Source organism: Malus sylvestris, chromosome 10, assembly GCF_916048215.2.
Source record: "Malus sylvestris chromosome 10, drMalSylv7.2, whole genome shotgun sequence".
In the NCBI taxonomy this organism is placed as follows: Eukaryota; Viridiplantae; Streptophyta; class Magnoliopsida; order Rosales; family Rosaceae; genus Malus; species Malus sylvestris.
This window is the reverse complement of record NC_062269.1, coordinates 3,013,694-3,031,698: the sequence shown is the minus strand read 5'-3', so window position 1 is coordinate 3,031,698 and position 18,005 is coordinate 3,013,694. Positions and strand designations below refer to the sequence as shown.

The 18,005-nt window shown below is 38.3% G+C and overlaps 2 protein-coding genes and 2 long non-coding RNA genes across 4 annotated transcripts; 3 read left to right on the top strand and 1 right to left on the bottom strand.

The window, feature by feature from the left end:
- Positions 1-7,986: 7,986 nt before the first annotated feature.
- LOC126585169 (uncharacterized) lies at positions 7,987-9,620 on the top strand. The gene is made up of 3 exons (XR_007610346.1): positions 7,987-8,389; positions 8,668-8,729; positions 9,274-9,620. It is a non-coding gene; the product is annotated as an uncharacterized LOC126585169 (long non-coding RNA).
- A 12-nt stretch (positions 9,621-9,632) lies between these two features.
- Positions 9,633-12,197, top strand: LOC126587040 (uncharacterized). Its single transcript, XM_050252018.1, has 2 exons — positions 9,633-9,681; positions 11,596-12,197. Exon 2 carries the CDS (start codon positions 11,700-11,702, stop codon positions 12,195-12,197), a length of 498 nt encoding a protein of 165 aa, XP_050107975.1. The 5' UTR covers positions 9,633-9,681; positions 11,596-11,699.
- Positions 12,198-14,903: 2,706 nt separating this feature from the next.
- LOC126587020 (uncharacterized) lies at positions 14,904-15,401 on the top strand. Its single transcript, XM_050251991.1, has one exon. It carries the CDS (start codon positions 14,904-14,906, stop codon positions 15,399-15,401), a length of 498 nt encoding a protein of 165 aa, XP_050107948.1.
- An 811-nt stretch (positions 15,402-16,212) lies between these two features.
- LOC126585165 (uncharacterized) lies at positions 16,213-17,324 on the bottom strand. The gene is made up of 2 exons (XR_007610342.1): positions 16,788-17,324; positions 16,213-16,683 (listed from the first exon to the last, which is right to left on the bottom strand). It is a non-coding gene; the product is annotated as an uncharacterized LOC126585165 (long non-coding RNA).
- Positions 17,325-18,005: the final 681 nt, after the last annotated feature.

Below are 18,005 nucleotides of genomic sequence, written 5' to 3'. Positions count from 1 at the left end.
ACTGCCTCTCAAGTTGCATTCGGGCAAGGCTGCTACCACAAGAGGCCAAGCTGAGTTGTCTATAAAAGAAGAAAGAGAAATCAGGAATAAGGACACTCAATCAAACAAACAAATGCAAGCACAAACTCTGCTCAAAGCCAGATTTGCCTTCAAAATGAAGCTGTAGTCAGCCCAAGCCTTCATCCCTCTCGGGACAAGCCTTCACTCAAACCTTTGTAATAGTTCTGCTACCCTGTTCAACCTTGTTGTAGTATCGATTTCTCTTTGTAAACTCATCTCCTTACCTCTCTCTAAAGCTCTCAGACCCTTGATAAGCCACAAAGATAAACGACCAGGCTTGCCTGACAAGGTTAAACCTTGCCCGACCTTCTTTGTTTTTGTCTTTTCATTCATTAGACTAGCAATATGTTGTATACTTCCAGTTGTATTCAAGTTATTTCTAGTAAGATGACTATTAAAAGAATCTCTCAGTACTTGGATCCGATTTGAATATATCTTCATTGTTCAAACCAGATCTAAGTTCTAAGCCCTCGGGCATGTAAATTTGATCAGTTGAAAGTCCTTGGCCTCAAGGCATAAAAAAGAACCTTATGTGGACTTAACCCATCTACGATAGTCCTTGATAAACAAGAAGTCTGAAGTTACTTGGGGCGCAAGTAATCGACCTACCCCTTAGTTTTATTTCTATTATATTGTGATTATCATAGAACGCTTAAGCATGGAATGGATTCTGATAGGAAGCCTCAAGGCCTACACCTAAGGCCCTACAAAGGCACCTATTTGGATTCATTCCGTTTCGCGGTCTAGAACGTTTGAGTATAAAGAACGAATTCTGATGGGAAGCCTCAAGGTCTACACCTAAGGCCCTACAAAGGTACCTATTTGGGTTCGTTCTATCTCTCGGATTCGGGTAATCAGAAGTATAATAGTTGTAAGACTCCTGCAAACAATGGAACAAATATTATGTGTTCGAGCACTGGTTTAGTTATTGATGGGAAGTCTCAAGGCCTACACCTAAGGCCCCACAAAGGCACCTGTTATAACTAACACGGTTTCTCAGGCATATATATATATATATACAACTAAAACTCTACATCCATTTTACATCTGTCATGCTAAAGATGGCAGTGGCACGCCTGGGTACTTAGAAGTTAATCTTGATTGCGAGCCTCAAGGCCTACACCTAAGGCCCCACAAAGGCACCTCTCAAAGTTAACGTTGTTCTTCTCTTTCAGCCTTGCCTGATGAGTCTTGCCCGATAAGTCTTACCCGACAAAGCCCAACAGTGAAGCAGAAGCCCGACAGCAGCCCTCAACTGGCGCCAACCTCCCGGGAAGCTGTGTGCTCGTCGGCCAGGAAACGTCCCCGACGGAAATTCGTGACGCGAACAATGGGTGCGGGAGATATCAAATACTAGAAATACAAAGTCGTTACGCATCTCTACGACAAGTGGTTTGGGGTAAACTTAATCCACAACGTTGACAAATGGAACATTATAGTTTTCATCGATGGTGTCAGGAAGTTTGGGGTGACGGATCAAGGACCAGGGGACCTGTATTTCAAATGTGGTGTATATGTCGTACCAGAGAATTCGAGTAACTACATGGAATCAAGGTGGAAGGAAATCAAACTTAACAAAAAAATGAAGGGATTAGTAGAATATTTGCATCAAGTAGCTAAGTGTGTTGTTACAATGTATCTACCAGTCTATATAATCGGAGTACAAAGCTATGGTTTTACTAGAACTCTTCGTATAACTCTTTCGCCCCCTTCTATTTCGGTTAAAGTAAGACTATCAGTGCAAATCATACAGGATTTAGTACAACTTCCATAATCCAACAAATATTAAATCCTATTGATCAACCTGCCTAAGCAAGATGAACAAAACGCTGAGATCTATGGCAACCAAAATCGCTAAATAATCTTAGGGCTGGTTCGGTATGGGATACCAAACCAAAAACTTTGTCCCGATTCCTAAACCGAAGTTTTCGGGAATCCTAATTTCAAGACCAATCCCAAACCAAATTTTCGGAAATCCCAAAATAGTTTCAGGATTTCGAGACAAATCGGGAATCCTGAAATAAAATTCACACAAAATTGCAGACAGACTGCTACAATTGTATCTGATATGCATCTATAGAACTTAAGACACCCAAATTCCCAATCCAATTCAATCTGCAGAAACTAATTGCATCTGCAAAATTCAATCATCTCAAAAGAAACTAAAGCATGAAACTTGCAACAATCACACAACAAATCATCATAAAATATTGCAGCCAACCAAGATGCTAACTTCTTTGAGAATAAAAATGTAAACCATCCAAACATCCAAGTAAATGAAATTAAGCCACAAACCACGTAATTTCACAACAATTTCTCTGCAAAAACATCCACTAAAATTTGTTCATCACAAGAAGAGTAGTAGTTCAATTGGCTGCATCACAACCACCATTTCCTATACAAAATACCCAAAAAACAGAGTACAAAAACAATAATTCCCTTGAGCAGCAATCCAGACTGAACAAATTGATGCACCAAGTAAGTAATTAACAACTCTTTCTTCATATACCCAATTAAGCTCTACAATAGGTTATTTCAAAATGGAGATTATTCGATTGATTTTTTACAAGATAAAACTTGGTCCAATCATACTTTATTTATCGATCCCCCAAGACATAGCGAGAATCAGGAGAACCTCAGTGGTGGCAAGTGGGCTTGGCAGTGAGGTTTCATCGTTGGATTTTGGTGATGATTCCTACATTGTATATTTATTTTGTCTATAATATTTGCATGATTGCACATTTGATTATGCATAGCACTACACTTTTATGTGTTTACTGTTGTATGAAACTTCTAGCTGCTCTGATGTGATGTGATAATAATGGGATCTAAACCTTGAATATATGTTCCCAAGTGGGGAGGTTGATTAGGAAACTTTGTAGCAACTTTTGATTTATTATTAATGAATGTTTTGATTCAAATTCACTCACATCGTAATTATCTTACTATGGCTTCGTTATTAAGTTGGCTTGTGAAGTCATTCCTGAATGGGGTCATATGGTCAATTTAGTGAGGGCCAGATATCTCGGCCTCGTAACTTGTGTTATTGCGGTCAGGGTGTCAAAATGATTGGATTAACAACAAGGACATACGAGGTAAAATATGAGTGGTCTCCATTGAAGATAAGATGAAAGAAAATCGGTTAAGATGGTTTAGGTACATGAACCGTGTTTATACCATATTTAGGGCCTCGTATTTGGATCTCGTACAAATACTCAAGGGACTTAAATGTAATTATATGATAAAGGAATGGGCAAATATGTAATAAGTGAGGAGTCCTTATTCTATAAAAGGACCCCTCACCCTCACAATTGGAAGAGGCCACGCGCCGCCGACAATGGCGAGAGAAAATGTTGCTGAAAATATCGGTCCTCCGCTTGTCGGTCATCTTCTTGTCAGGAAAATGGAAGAATATGACTGATAGTAGCACAGGGCCTCGGGAAAGTTCAAGGCGAAAAGCAAGAACAAACCCAGATGTTGTTGATGCTTCAATATCCGTTCCCTAGACTTCTTCTGCTGCTCCAGTCAGACGCGATTCACCAGCAGCAGCAGCAACCCAGTGAAGAGGAAAGGAAAAGGGAGAGACTCGACCAATGTCCCACCAAAAAGAGGTCTTATCAAAGCCGGTATCTTTGGGATTGAGGGCAAATTTAATCAAGCATGTTCATTAGGAGGATCAGCAGCAAACTGTGACACCAATTCTTCAGGGGAAAGCTCACCTTTTGCAAGCTACTCTTTTAATGAGTACAATTAAAGCTATCAGCTTTTGGGAAAGGGGAAGAGAGAGAGAGAGAGAGAGCACGGGCAAGGACATGGAGGAAGCCGTGAAGGAATCGTCTTGAGCTTGAACATGTCAGGGGTCATCGCGTTGCTCAAGACCTTGCTGAATCTAGACTTGGCGAGTGACTTAGCTACGACATCATTTGGCAAGATTAAGAACTCGATGAAGTTGGTGGGGGGGAGTGTGGCAAGATCGAGAGACATTTGTGCATTGCTTTGGGCATACTGGACTCGCAGGGAAAGAAGGTACTGCCGTTCTGATGTTTACTAACAACCAGAGGAGAACAATTAAAACGCTTGAGCGTGATGTGGGGTGCAAGTTTGAGTTTGCTAGTCCACCAATTATTGAGAAGGTTTTGGAGTCATCTGCATAGCAGGTGGTTGCTACTCTTAGTGGAGTGCATCCTGAATTTGTACAGTTTTTCACACCAATAGCACATAGATCGATTGATAAACAGGGAACAAACGTTTTTACTACTGCACTAGCACAGCTCAGTGGATTTTCAAGCTTACCTGCTTGATGCTGAATTAGGATTATGTTTTGTGCATTAACTTTTGGGTCGGAGATAATTACAGAAAGCAAAAAGAGAAAAGCAGAAAGCATGGCTACCCACTAATGCACAGCAGCCCAAGCTCTAAGTTGATTAAGGGAATCAACTTGGCACGATGACAGCGCAGAAGATGCCCACAAACTTTCATCATGCATGTTCCCACTCTTCACAGACGACACCATGATGTTAATGAAAAAGCAAAAGAGAAAGCAAAAGTGAAGAATAAACACCCCACCAAAATGATGTGATTTACTTTTCTGGTTTTTGTATGATGTAATTTATTTTTCCTATCTTTCGGAGATATTTGTATAAACCCCATCAAAAGGTAAAAAACAAAAAAAAAATAAAAAAACCAAAAAAAAGGCAAAGCCCAAAATAAATGGGCTGGAATGTTGTGTAGAGGCCTCATGAAAAATACTTAGGGGACTTAGCCCATTATTTATGTATTAAGGAGCGAGCCCTTATTCTATAAAAGGGACGCCCTCACTTTCATTAGAGAACACCCATTATTCATGTACTGAGAAGCGAGCCCTTATTCTATAAAAGGGACTCCCTCACCTTCGTTAGAGAGCATCGCCACTAGCTGAGCAATCGCCTCGCCACGAGCATCACTCCTAACCCGTTATTCATGTACTAAGGAGCGAGCCCTTATTTTATAAAAGGGACTCCCTCACCATCATTAGAGAGCATCAACTCTAGCTCATCATTCATGTATTGAGGAGTGAGCCCTTATTCTATAAAAGGGACTCCCTCACCTTCAACGCCACAAGCCGAGCCAACCAAGGCAACATAAGCCACGGGTCGAGCAGCCTCACAGCATGTGCTACTTCTAGTTGAGCATCATTTCAGATTAGGCACCGCCTCATATTGAACATCAGTTTAAGACAACATCTAGTTACTTCGGCCCACATATGGACTAAATTTCAAGTCTCCAGCCAAAAGATTCTCTTGATTGAAGACTTAGGGGACTACTGTTTATACCATATTTAGGGTCTCGTATTTGGATCTCGTACAAATACTCGAAGGACTTAAATGTAATTATGTGATAAAGGAAGGGGCAAATATGTAATAAGTGAGGTGTCATTATTCTATAAAAGGACCTCTCACCCTCACAATTTGAAGAGACCAATTCCTAAGGCTCCTCACCCCCTCTCAAAGCCTCACTCTCAGAGGCTCTCACATTTTCTCCCTCACCTCTCAGATAAATACATATTCAGTGTGGACGTAGCCCAAACCTTGGGGTGAACCACGATATATCTTGTGTTATTTACTTTCTTACATATTCATTGTCGGATTTACGTTGTTCCAAGACCCCTCCGGTTTTGTGCATCAACAAACCGAATATCTAAAAATCTATGCTAGAAGAGGCAACTATGAGAGGGAGGCTCAGGGCAAAAGGGGTGGAGGAAAAGTTAGGAAGACTTGGAAATAGACTATAGGAAATGATATGAAGTATTTGTAGCTAACGAAATATTTGGTGCAAACTCGATCGTAGTGGAGTACAGTTGACCCCACTTAATAGCATAAGGCTTGGTTGTTGTTGTGTGTTGTTGTTATAGTAATGTAATGACCCGTCTCCAATTATTACGGTTTTTATAATTTTAAAATGTGAATTTATGAAAATACCCTTCCAGGCAAATACGTTGACTTTTGTTGACCGCTCCTATTGATTTTGAATCTCAGGGAACAAGATGATGAGTTAGGCAAATCTTAAGGACTCAATTGTGACTAAAAAACTTGATTTATGACATTTACCATCCAACTTGAGGGGACTATGCAGAATTAATATGATCAAATCATTTTTTTTATATATACAAATGATAGCATTTATGAAATAAATATAGTTAGTTGTTAAAAGAGAGAGATCATTGGAATTGAAGTTGCACCAACGTGCGTATACATCATTATAAGAACCATCTACAATATTTATAAAATCATATTCTATTACTTTGATTTTATGAATGACTTACTTTCTTTGATATGACGTGCAAGATGAATTGATTGTGACCACTATTATGGTAATATTATTATGCATGTAGTTTTTAATATATATATATATATATATATATATATATATATATATATATATATAGGTGTTGAAATATCACACATCAGCCATATCTCTAAGTAGATAAGAGTTTAAATATCATGTCCTCACTTCATCTAACACCGAGGTCTTTTGTGATAAAACTTCACACCTGACAGATTGTGCGGGCAATAATTACCAAGTTGGGGCTATATCGATATGGTTGGATGTGGGCCCTAAGGTCATCTCCTGTATAATTCTACAATAGGTGTTTTCAAAACGGAGATTATTCGATTGTTTTTTTACGAGATAAAACTTGATCCACTCATACTTTATGTATCAATCCCTAAGATGTAGTGAGAATCAGGAGAACCTCAGTGGTGGCAAGTGGGCTTGGCAATGAGGTTTCATCCCTTGGATTTTAGTGATGATTCCTCTACTGCATATTTATTTTGTCAATAATATTTGCATGATCACACTCTTGATTATGCATAGCACTACACTTTAATGTGTTTACTATTGTATGAAACTTCTAGCTGCTCTAATGTGATGTGATAACAATGTGATCTAAACCTTGAATATATGTTCCCAATCAGGGAGGTTGATTAGGAAACTTTGTAGCACCTTTTGATTTATTATTAATGAATGTTTTGATTCAAATTCACTCACATCGTAATTGGCTTCGTTATTAAGTTGGCTTGTGAAGTCATTCCTGAATAGGGCCATATGGTCAATATCATGGCGGCCAAGATATCTCGGCCTTGTAACTTGTATTATTGCGGTCAGGGTGTCAAAATGATTGGATTAACAACGAGGACATCCGAGGTAAAATATGAGTGGTCTCCATTGAAGATAAGATGAAAGAAAATCGGTTAAGATGGTTTTGGTACATGAACCGAAAATCTAAAAATGCTATGGTAGAAGAGGCAACTATGAGAGGAAGGCTCAGGGCAAAATGAGTGGAGGAAAAGTTACTAAGACTTGGAAATATACTATAGGAAATGATATGAAGTATTTGTAGCTAACGAAAGATTTGGTTCAAACTCGATCATAAGGGAGTACAGTTGACCCCACTTAATAGCATAAGGCTTGGTTGTTGTTGTGTGTTGTTGTTGAAGTAATGTAACGACCCATCCCCAATTATTACGGTTTTTATAATTTTAAAATGTGAAATTACGAAAATACCCTTCGAGGCAAATATGTTGACTTTTTAAGATCCATTTTCTTAGTGTATACTTGTAGTACTTGTTACAACGAACGCGTGGACGTAAACAGAACGTAAATTGGAGTTATAACAAAAGATTTATTAACAAACGAAGTCGAAGGCAAAATGGTCAATTGACCATAAATCTGGAAGGCTCCAGATTTTGTTGGAGCATCAGTCTGTACCATGTATGTGGCTATGATGGAAAAGAAAGAATAGAAATGAAAGAGATGGATGGAGGAGAGAAGAGAGAAATGAGAGAAATAAGGGTGGATGCCCAATGAGAAAGAAAAGAAAGAGAGAGAGAGTGACCAATCAAAAAGGAGAGAATTGAGGGGAAATGAGAGAATGGATGAGCACTGGATCACCCTTAAGTCAGTTCCTCCCCGCTAACCCAACCCGTAGCGTGACCTTTCCAATGTGTTTCCACTGGTTTTTCGGCGATCCAAACTCGCCACCACCTGCAAACTAACCATCATTTTCTCCTCTTCCATCTCCGACCAAATTTCACTAGGTTTAACCTTGAATTCATACAGAACGAAACCCGTGGGTTCCAGGGGTGCCACAACAAAGATTCGCCGATCGTGAAAGCTACGTCGACCACCACCACCATCAAACCACTCACCTTGAACCCAGGAACAAAGCCCACACAAGTTTTGGGGCGTCTAGTTCGATTTGAGGACGAATTGGAGAGCACCCATTTCTAGGATTCTGATGGGATCGAGGGCAATTTGAGCTGTTTCCCAGTCAAATTGGACCTCAACCTAAGTATGAAAGTTGTTCATTTCATTGAGATCTTCATTCCTGTAAAATTTGGGAATTTTTAGAATTGTTGAATTTTTCGACGAGTCTAGGCGGCCTACCGCCACATATGGCGTCACATGGCCTTCTGGACCATAACCTCATGGCTGCTCGTACAACAATACGTGAGCGAAAACCCGAGGTCCCTCCTTAGGTTTTTCTACTTGCCAGATCCGAATTTGCCATTCCTTTTACATTCTAACATTTTAGTATAGTTTTATTAAATGGTCCCTAATTGTGTTTAGGCATGTTGGCGGGAAGCGACGTCATCCTCACTAGTTCGAGCAATTCTCAGGCAATAAAATCAGTGAGTGGACCCCTTCTTAACTTACTTGTTTTTATAAAATATTAGCCTAGCATGCATTCCATATTTCATTATTTGAATATGATTTATAATATGCTTTATAGACTTTTATAATTATGGTTTACGAAATAGTTTGATTTATCGAAATTACATTTCATTAAAGGTATTGAATTATTGGATTTGCATATATGGATTTCTATGATTTTCGAATACGATTTATATTACAGTTTTACAAACATGAATTATTTATGGATTTCATGAATATGATTTATCTTGGATTTATGAGATGAGGTTTGACCTAGCGAGCTCCAGATTTTGATACGAGTTTTGGAGATAAGTTTTTGGTACTACCTAGTGGTTTATCATATGGCACATCCGCACACCACAGGTATAAATGTCTATGGTCGTATGACACAGAGGATGGAGGAGTGAGATATCATATATTATACACCCCTAGCTTCACTACTAAAAGCAATGTCGAACAGATTCATTAGCCACGGCTAGTGTCAGTGTGGATGTACGTTATTTTATATAGCTTCACCTTCAGGTGATGGACAGGTTAAACAGCTTCACCTTTGGGTGATGGATAGGTTGTTCAGCTTCACCTTCGGGTGATGGACAGGTACTGCCTTTGGACGACTATGATACCTCTAGTTGAGTACCTCACTGATGAGATTTATGGATTTACCTTCGGGCGTTATTACCATTTTCAACATTGGTTTTACATACATGTTTTACGAATGTTTTATATGGCATGCTGGGGTTTTTATAAAACCTCTATGTAGTATTATAAATGTGTTTTCAAAACATGAGGTTATTATGTTCAGAAATAAAATGTTTTCCTACTATTAGTATTATTATTATAAACTTTGGTCCACTCACCTTTTCTGTTTTGCACCCCTTCAGGAGTTAGGATTGAGGCACATGATCCCGGCGTCATGGTATTTTGGCATAGGTATCCTCGAGTCTTCTCAGTATAAGTATCATTTCCTTGTTCGTATCGTTTCTTAGTAATTCTTCCATATTATTATTAGTAGTTGTATGCTCTGTACATGTTCCTATAATATAATTTTACATTCTAATTGCATATTCTTTATTTGTATGCATGTTTAAAATGGCTTTGTCACCGTTGGGTGTCGACCAGCATATGCTTACCTTGGTATGTAGGGATATCGAGGTTGGGGCGTGTCAAGTAAGGCCTGAAACATTGCATAAATTGAGGATGGTACTCAAGAATATTAACATAAAGCCTTACATTAGTTTTAAAACATCATGGAAAGGCTAAGGTGAAAACAAGTAGATTTAATGAGATTTTTTGCCACTCAGTACTACGATCTGGTAGTATTCCTCTCTACTTGGAAGTGGGAGGTCCTAAGTTTGAATCTTGTGGATGGCGAATTTGAAACCAAATTAGGCTGCCCTTTGGGTGGCTTAACCAAACTCCTCCTCCCCTTAGTGTAAAAATATCGATGTATTAAACAAATTTTCAAAACCGTCTAAAAATCGTGCCATTTTTTTTGTCTAAAATGCAATTTGTTATTTTCACAAAATATTTTACTGAACATTAATTGTAATATCTCACATCGCTCAGGAGAGTGGATCCTGTAAGCCTTATATGTATATTCCCATCTCTATCTAGCACGAGGCCTCTTGGGAGATCACTGGCTTCGGGTTCCAACGGAACTTCGAAGTTAAGCGAGTTCGTGCCAGAGCAATCCCATGATGGGTGACTCACTGGGAAGTTCTCGTGTGAGTTCCCAAAAACAAAACCATGAGGGTGTGGTCGGGCCCAAAGTGGACAATATCATACTACAGTGGAGTCGAACCAGGGATGTGGTGGGAGACCAGGCCGGGATGTGACAATTTGGTATCAGAGCCAATCCCTGGCCGGATGTGTGCCGACGAAGACGTCGAGCCCTAAGGGGGGTGGATTGTAACATCCCACATCGCCCAGGGGAGTGGATCATGTAAGTCTTATATGTATATTCTCATCTCTACCTAGCATAAGGCCTTTTGGGAGCTCACTGGCTTCGGGTTCAAATTGTCACATTCCAGCCCGAGCCCCTACCACATCCCGGGCCCCGCCGTAGCATGATATTGTCCGCTTTGGGCCCCGACCACGCCCTCACGGTTTTATTTCTAGAAACTCACACGAGAACTTCCTAGTGGGTCACCCATCATGGGATTGTTCTCGCGCGAACTCGCTTAACTTCAGAGTTCTGATGGAACCCGAAGCCAGTGAGCTCCCAACAGGCCTCGTGCTAGGTAGAGATAGGAATATACATATAAGACTTACAGAATCCATTCCCCTGGACGATGTGGGATGTTATAATCCATCCTCCTTATGGGCCCGACGTCTTCGTTGACACACTCCCGGCCAGAGTTTGGCTTTGATACCAAATTGTAGACATTTGTCATATGCCTTCACTATTTATCAAAACTAGACTGACATTTTACATGTAGTCATTGTAATTTATGAAAGTTGACAATCGCACAAAGTAGTAGCACAGAAAAGATAACGAAGGAAAATGCGCACCCATCAATGTATATTCGATCTTGTGACTATAAGCTTGAACAAGTTAGAAAGTCTTATTTTATATATATGACATAAAAAGTCTCTATTTATTTTATATGAGTTTTGGATTTTGTTTATTTATTTTGTAATGGGAATTACATGTACAAGTTTCAGAATTCGCAGAAGAGTTATACAAATAAATCAATCCGATCAGCCATTTTAACAAATCTTGCGTCACACCAATGAGATCATCCATGTTCATATCAATGAAAGAGATGGAAAACTGATTGAGGAAATTAATATTAATTAAAGACCATAACTTGAGCTAGCATGTGCTTAATTTCTTATAAATAGGATAGCAGGTTTGAACAGAGCAACACACTCGCAGCAAGTAAATTAAACCATCAAGAGAGAAGAAAAAAAGAGAGATCATCCCAATCCCAACTACACTATACAACATGGCTCCACCTGTACTACCAAGCCCCTTTCTGCTAAAAGCAGATACCAACAACAAGTATTTGCGCTATCAACTTGATGCAGAAAGCGACCTTAATGAGATTGTCCAATTTTCCGAGGACAATGAAAACAGCAGGTTCATAAAGTTCACTACCGAGAAGCCAAACAATGAGGACTACGCCGACAAGAATTACGTGCATATCAAATGCTCCTACAACGGCAACTACTTGAGAAGGGTGGACCAAAACAGGCTATTGGTCCTGGCCGCAGCTGCAGACCGAAACGAAACCAAAGACAATTGGGCTTGCACATTGTTCAAGGTCGAGCCTGTCGGACCACCTGACAGCAACGACCTAATCAGGCACTGCCGATTACGTCACTTGCAAAGCAACCTCTTAACCAGGCCGTTCATTGAAAACAGATTCGAATTGCGCCTCAACCAAAAAACACCTGATGCCGGAGGGGTGGATATCTACTCAGTCTCCCAAGTCAGATGTTGATGATCAGTATGCATGATGTTTGTGGGTAACGTCTCTGGAAACCCTCACGAGACTTCACTCGTCCCATTTGGGTTACCTATGGGTTTAAAAGGCTTGTTGCATGTGCGAATGCAATCGTGTTCCCCACGAAAGTGACATTGGTTTTCATCACTACTTTTTTCCTTGTTTTTAGTTTTTGAATTTCGCTGTAATCCGTGTGTTTATAGCAACAATAATAAACTCATGTCTTATCTTTGTGTTTGGATAAGTCATCTGCAAGTTTATGATTCACTAGCTTTTAGTGTAATCTGTGTGTTTATTGCAATAATAATAAAGATTGGTAATTCAGATGTCTAACTACTCTATATGTTCAAAAATCAACTCAATTAGAATTTTTTGCTTTGCTTGAAACTGGGGAGCATAATGGATAGCAATGAAGAACCCGAGATATCTTTTTTATATATCTAAACCTTAAATTTGGTATTAGGGATCGTTAGATACAACCAAACACAAGGTTTAAAAAATTCTAATTTCAGTTAATCATTTCTTCAGAGGCACTCAGAGTTCGCCAGGGGAATTGACGAAGGAGCTCGCATGGGGAGAGTATTTGTTTCCAATTATTGATCCAAGATTTAGTTTGAATGGTGTATTTAAGCCGAAACCTAAAATTAAATGAAAAAAAATGGTAGTGGGCCCCAAATATTTGCCTTAACGAGGGTCTATACTCAAAAATATTGACGGAAAGCTATACATTATTTTTTAAGTACCTCACGATAAGGCGAATGTGAAAACAAATGGACTTAATGATGATTTTCGAATGAATTTATATACCGATAAAAAAACCGTGATTGTTAACCTTTGTCTTTTGTGAAAAATACAAATGTTTTATTTTTGTAAAATATTTTCCATGACGTTAAGAAAATGTTTACAAGAGATTTGGAAATGGTTTTGCCAATTATTGAGCCACATATGTATTTATAGTATAATATTTAAGTTGAAACCTAAAAAATAAATGAAAAAAAAAATTGTAATGAGATGCAAGACGTTTCTCAACTGGTGTTTCATCCTCAAGAAATATCAACAAAAAGTCTTATATTTGTTTTAAAACCCAAGTCATCTAGATGTAGGTCTTATAAAACCAAGTCAAATATTTTATTACAAAACTTTTAATTGTTAACAAAGACTCCACGCCTATAGCCATATGCTGTCATGTTACAAATATTTTTAATCAAAACTTCAGGTCTACAGCCATGTGTTTTGTGAAAGCCGAAACCTAAGACATAAATGAAAAAAATCGTAGTGAGGCCCAAATCTTTGCCTTAACAAGGGTCAATACTCAAGAATATCGACGGAAAGTTACATTAATTTTAAGTACCTCACAGTGAGGTTAATGTGAAAACAAATAGATTTAACGAAGATATTTATACGAATTTACAAAACCGACAAAAAACCGTGAGTTAACCCACGTTTTTTTGTGGAAATTCAAATCTTTCATTTTCGTAAAATATTTTCCGTGACATTAAGAAAATCTTTAAAATACATTTGGAAATGGTTTTACCAGCTGTTTAGCCCCAAATGTATTTATAGTAGAATATTTAAGTTGAAACATAAAAGATAAGTGAAAAAATTGTAATGAGGCCCAAAACGTTTCTCAAAAGGCGTTTCACCCTCAAGAAATATCAACTAAAAGTCTTACATTAATTTTAACAACCAAGTCAACTAGTTGTAGGTCTTATGAAACCATGTCGATTACATGTTGCAAAACTTTTAACTATCTGGCGATTATAGTCTTTCCACGTGGTATAAAGTTTTTTGACATTTTACAAAGTCTTTTTCTATGATCATATCTAAAGTCGACAACAAATATTTTAGTGTAAAATACCATCCCAATTTTTCTTTTTTAAAAGAAATACTTATTCTATATTCTATAAAATTTCTTATTCGTAAAATACTATGCAAGCAGTTTTATATAATTCTAATAACATTCACTTAACCATTTTTCTCTTTGGTGCTTACGGCCATTGAGTTAACCTTTAATAGTTGTGAAATGTTATAACAAAATTTAAAATTTATGCTCAGTTTTAAACAAGAAAGAAGTTTTTGTCATATGCCCCATCATTAGACCTACAAGAATTTGCTTCATGAAAAACGACCGCACAGACTTTGCTATATGCCTTCACTATTTATCAAAACTAGAGTGACATTTTACCTGTAGCCGTTGTAATTTATGAAAGTCGACAATCACACAAATTAATAGCACAGAAAAGATGACGAAGGAAAATGCGCACCCATCCATGTGCATTCGATCTCGTAAATAAAGTCTTGTGTACAAGTTAGAAAATCTTATTTTATGATATAAAAAGTCTTTATTTATCTTATATGAGTTTAGGATTTTTTTTTTTTTTTAAATTTTGTAATGGGAATTGCATCTACAAGTTGCAGAATTGGCAGAAGAGTTATACAAAGAAATCAATCCGATCAGCTATTTTAACAAATCTTGCGTCACACCAATGAGATCAGCCATGTTCATATCAATGAAAGAGATGGGAAACTGATTTGTCGAAAATAATATTAATTAAAGACCATAACTTGAGCTAGCTTGTGCTTAATTTCTTATAAATAGGATAGCAGGTTTGAACAGAGCAACACACTCACAGCAAGCAAATTAAACCATCAAGAGAGAAGAAAAAAAGAGAGTTCATCCCAATCCCAACTACACTATACAACATGGCTCCACCTGTACTACCAAGCCCCTTTCTGCTGAAAGCAGATACCAACAACAAGTATTTGCGTTATCAACTTGATGCAGAAAGCGACCTTAATGAGATTGTCCAATTTTCCGAGGACAATGAAAACAGCAGGTTCATAAAGTTCACCACTGAGAAGCCAAACAATGAGGACTACGCCGACAAGAATTACGTGCATATCAAATGCTCCTACAACGGCAACTACTTGAGAAGGGTGGACCAAAACAGGCTATTGGTCCTGGCCGCAGCTGCTGACCGAAATGAAACCAAAGACAATTGGGCTTGCACATTGTTCAAGGTCGAGCCTGTCGGACCACCTGACAGCAACAACCTAATCACGCGCTGCCGATTACGTCACTTGCAAAGCGACCTCTTAACCAGGCCGTTCATTGAAAACAGATTCGAATTGCGCCTCAACCAAAAAACTCCTGATGCTGGAGGGGTGGATATCTACTCAGTCTCCCAAGGCAGATGTTGATGATCAGTATGCATGATGTTTGTGGGTAACGTCTCTGGAAACCCTCACGAGACTTCACTCGTCCCATTTGGGTCACCTATGGGTTTAAAAGGCTTGTTGCATGTGCGAATGCAATCGTGTTCCCCACAAAAGTGGCATTGGTTTTCATCACTACTTTTTTCCTTGTTTTTAGTTTTTGAATTTCGCTATAATCCCTGTGTTTATAGCAACAATAATAAACTCATGTCTTATCTTTGTGTTTGGATAAGTCATCTGCAAGTTTATGATTCACTAGTTTTTAGTGTAATCTGTGTGTTTATTGCAATAATAATAAAGATTGGTAATTCAGATGTCTAACTACTCTGCATGTTCAAAAATCAACTCAATTAGAATTTTTTGCTCTGCTTGAAACTGGGGAGCATAATGGATAGCAATGAAGTACCTGAGATATCTTTTTTATATATCTAAATTGCAGGATTTCGAAACTGGGGAGCATAATGGATAGTTTCAGGATTTCGAGACAAATCAGGAATCCTGAAATAAAATTCACACAAAATTGCAGGAAGACTGCTACAATTGTATCTGATATGCATCTACAGAACTTAAGACACCCAAATTCCCAATCCAATTCAATCTGCAGAAACTAATTGCATCTGCAGAATTCAATCATCTCAAAAGAAACTAAAGCATGAAACTTGCAACAATCACACAACAAATCATCATAAAACATTGCAGCCAACCAAGATGCTAACTTCTTTGAGAATAAAAATGTAGACCATCCAAACATCCAAGTAAATGAAATTAAGCCACAAACCACGTAATTTCACAACAATTTCTCTGCAAAAACATCCACTAAAATCTGTTCATCACAAGAAGAGTGGTAGTTCAATTGGCTTCATACAACCACCATTTCCTATACAAAATACCCTAAAAACAGAGTACAAAAACAGTAATTCCCTTGAGCAGCAATCCAGACTAAACAAATTGATGCACCAAGTAAGTAATTAACAACTGTTTCTTCATATACCCAATTAAGTAATTAGCAAGTAATTGAACCCAAGTCACAAGCAAATCAGGGACTTCCCAAGAATACCAGATGAGATTCCCAGAGGTTAACTAAAGAATCAAGCAGGTATTTAATCTGGAAATATGTACTCTAAACTGCTAGTGCAGACCAGGTCACGAACAGGAAGTTATCGCTACAATGTAAAGTGAAGACACGACTAACGCAAATTACCAAATGGAAACTGTGTCGATATGGCACTTTATTAGCTCCTTAAACTTTCTTTTGGATGTCCTCAACCTAATACAACGAGTCTTTCATTAATTCATAATCGCAACAGATTAATCAGAATCACAAAATTAAGCAAAAAATCAAGCTAAAAAAGAGGTTTTTGAAAGACATACATGAAAAAACCTGGTCTTTATGTTCTTGATCAAAGTGGTGGCCATCAAAAATTAAAGTCAATCGAAATTGCGAACTAGAATTTCTGCTAACAAAACCCCAGAATCTCATTCCTACTCTTCCCAATAATTTCGTTTCAAGAATCTCAATATTCAAACAAAATGCTCAAAGTGCTAAATTTCACAAACCCTAATCTAAATTTCACAAACCCAAAATTAATTCCAAAATTTATCTGATTTGGTGGAGAATCAGTGCGCAGTGCACTGGAATATGGATGAAGAAGTCGAAAGAGAGATCAGATAGGTGAGCGACACCGATGGCCGTAGCTCTGCCTCTGTGCCATGAAGGAAAGCTCCTCCACAGTGAGGGTCTGAGGGATGAGAAGTTGAGAGAGAGGAGGGTCTGAGGGTGTGGCCGGATTCTGAGGTGACTGGTAAGGTTGTCTGAGGTGAGGTCGAGGAGGGTGGTGGTGAGGTTGTTCGAGACTCTGAGGCAAGGTCGAGTCAAAGTCGAGAGACGGAGCGAGAGAGTGAGGCCAAGTCAAAGTCTGAAGGTTTGAACTTTGATTTGTATTCAACGGTTGAGATTAAATCTCGAAATAATCCGACAGCTATTAAAATTCTAAATATATATATTTAAAAATTAAATAATATATATATATATATTTCGGTTCGGTTCGGGATTACAGAAATCCCGAAAACTTGAGACAGATTTCTGTACCGAAATTTCGAGATCGATTCGGTATTGGGTACTGAAATTTTAGGGATTTTCAGTTCGGTTTAGGATTTGGTATTTTTTTTTTCCAGCCTAATCTCTAGGTTCGGCAGAGTTGTTGAACTCCTGTTTAAACCATTTCATCCAAAATATGTAAATGAACTATCTCAGATCAAAAGGGTGGCCATGGTTTGATTCGGTCCGGTTTCACTTTCAAACCAGAATTGATACCGGAAAGTATCAACCGTTGAGTTCAGTATGGTTTCGCTTAAATTTATTACTAAAACCGTACGCTTCGATTTACACCCTTTCCAGTTCAGTTCATGCCAGTTTACGATTCTAACAAATATAAGGTAAATTACAAAAATCTACCTCAACTATTGGGTCAGCCATAATTTCATACCCCTATCTTTAAAACATTTCAATGTCATATCTTATCTTCGAATTTATTGCAATGTCATACCTTTCGTTAGTTTGTCTGTCAATTCCTCTGTTAAATGCCGACG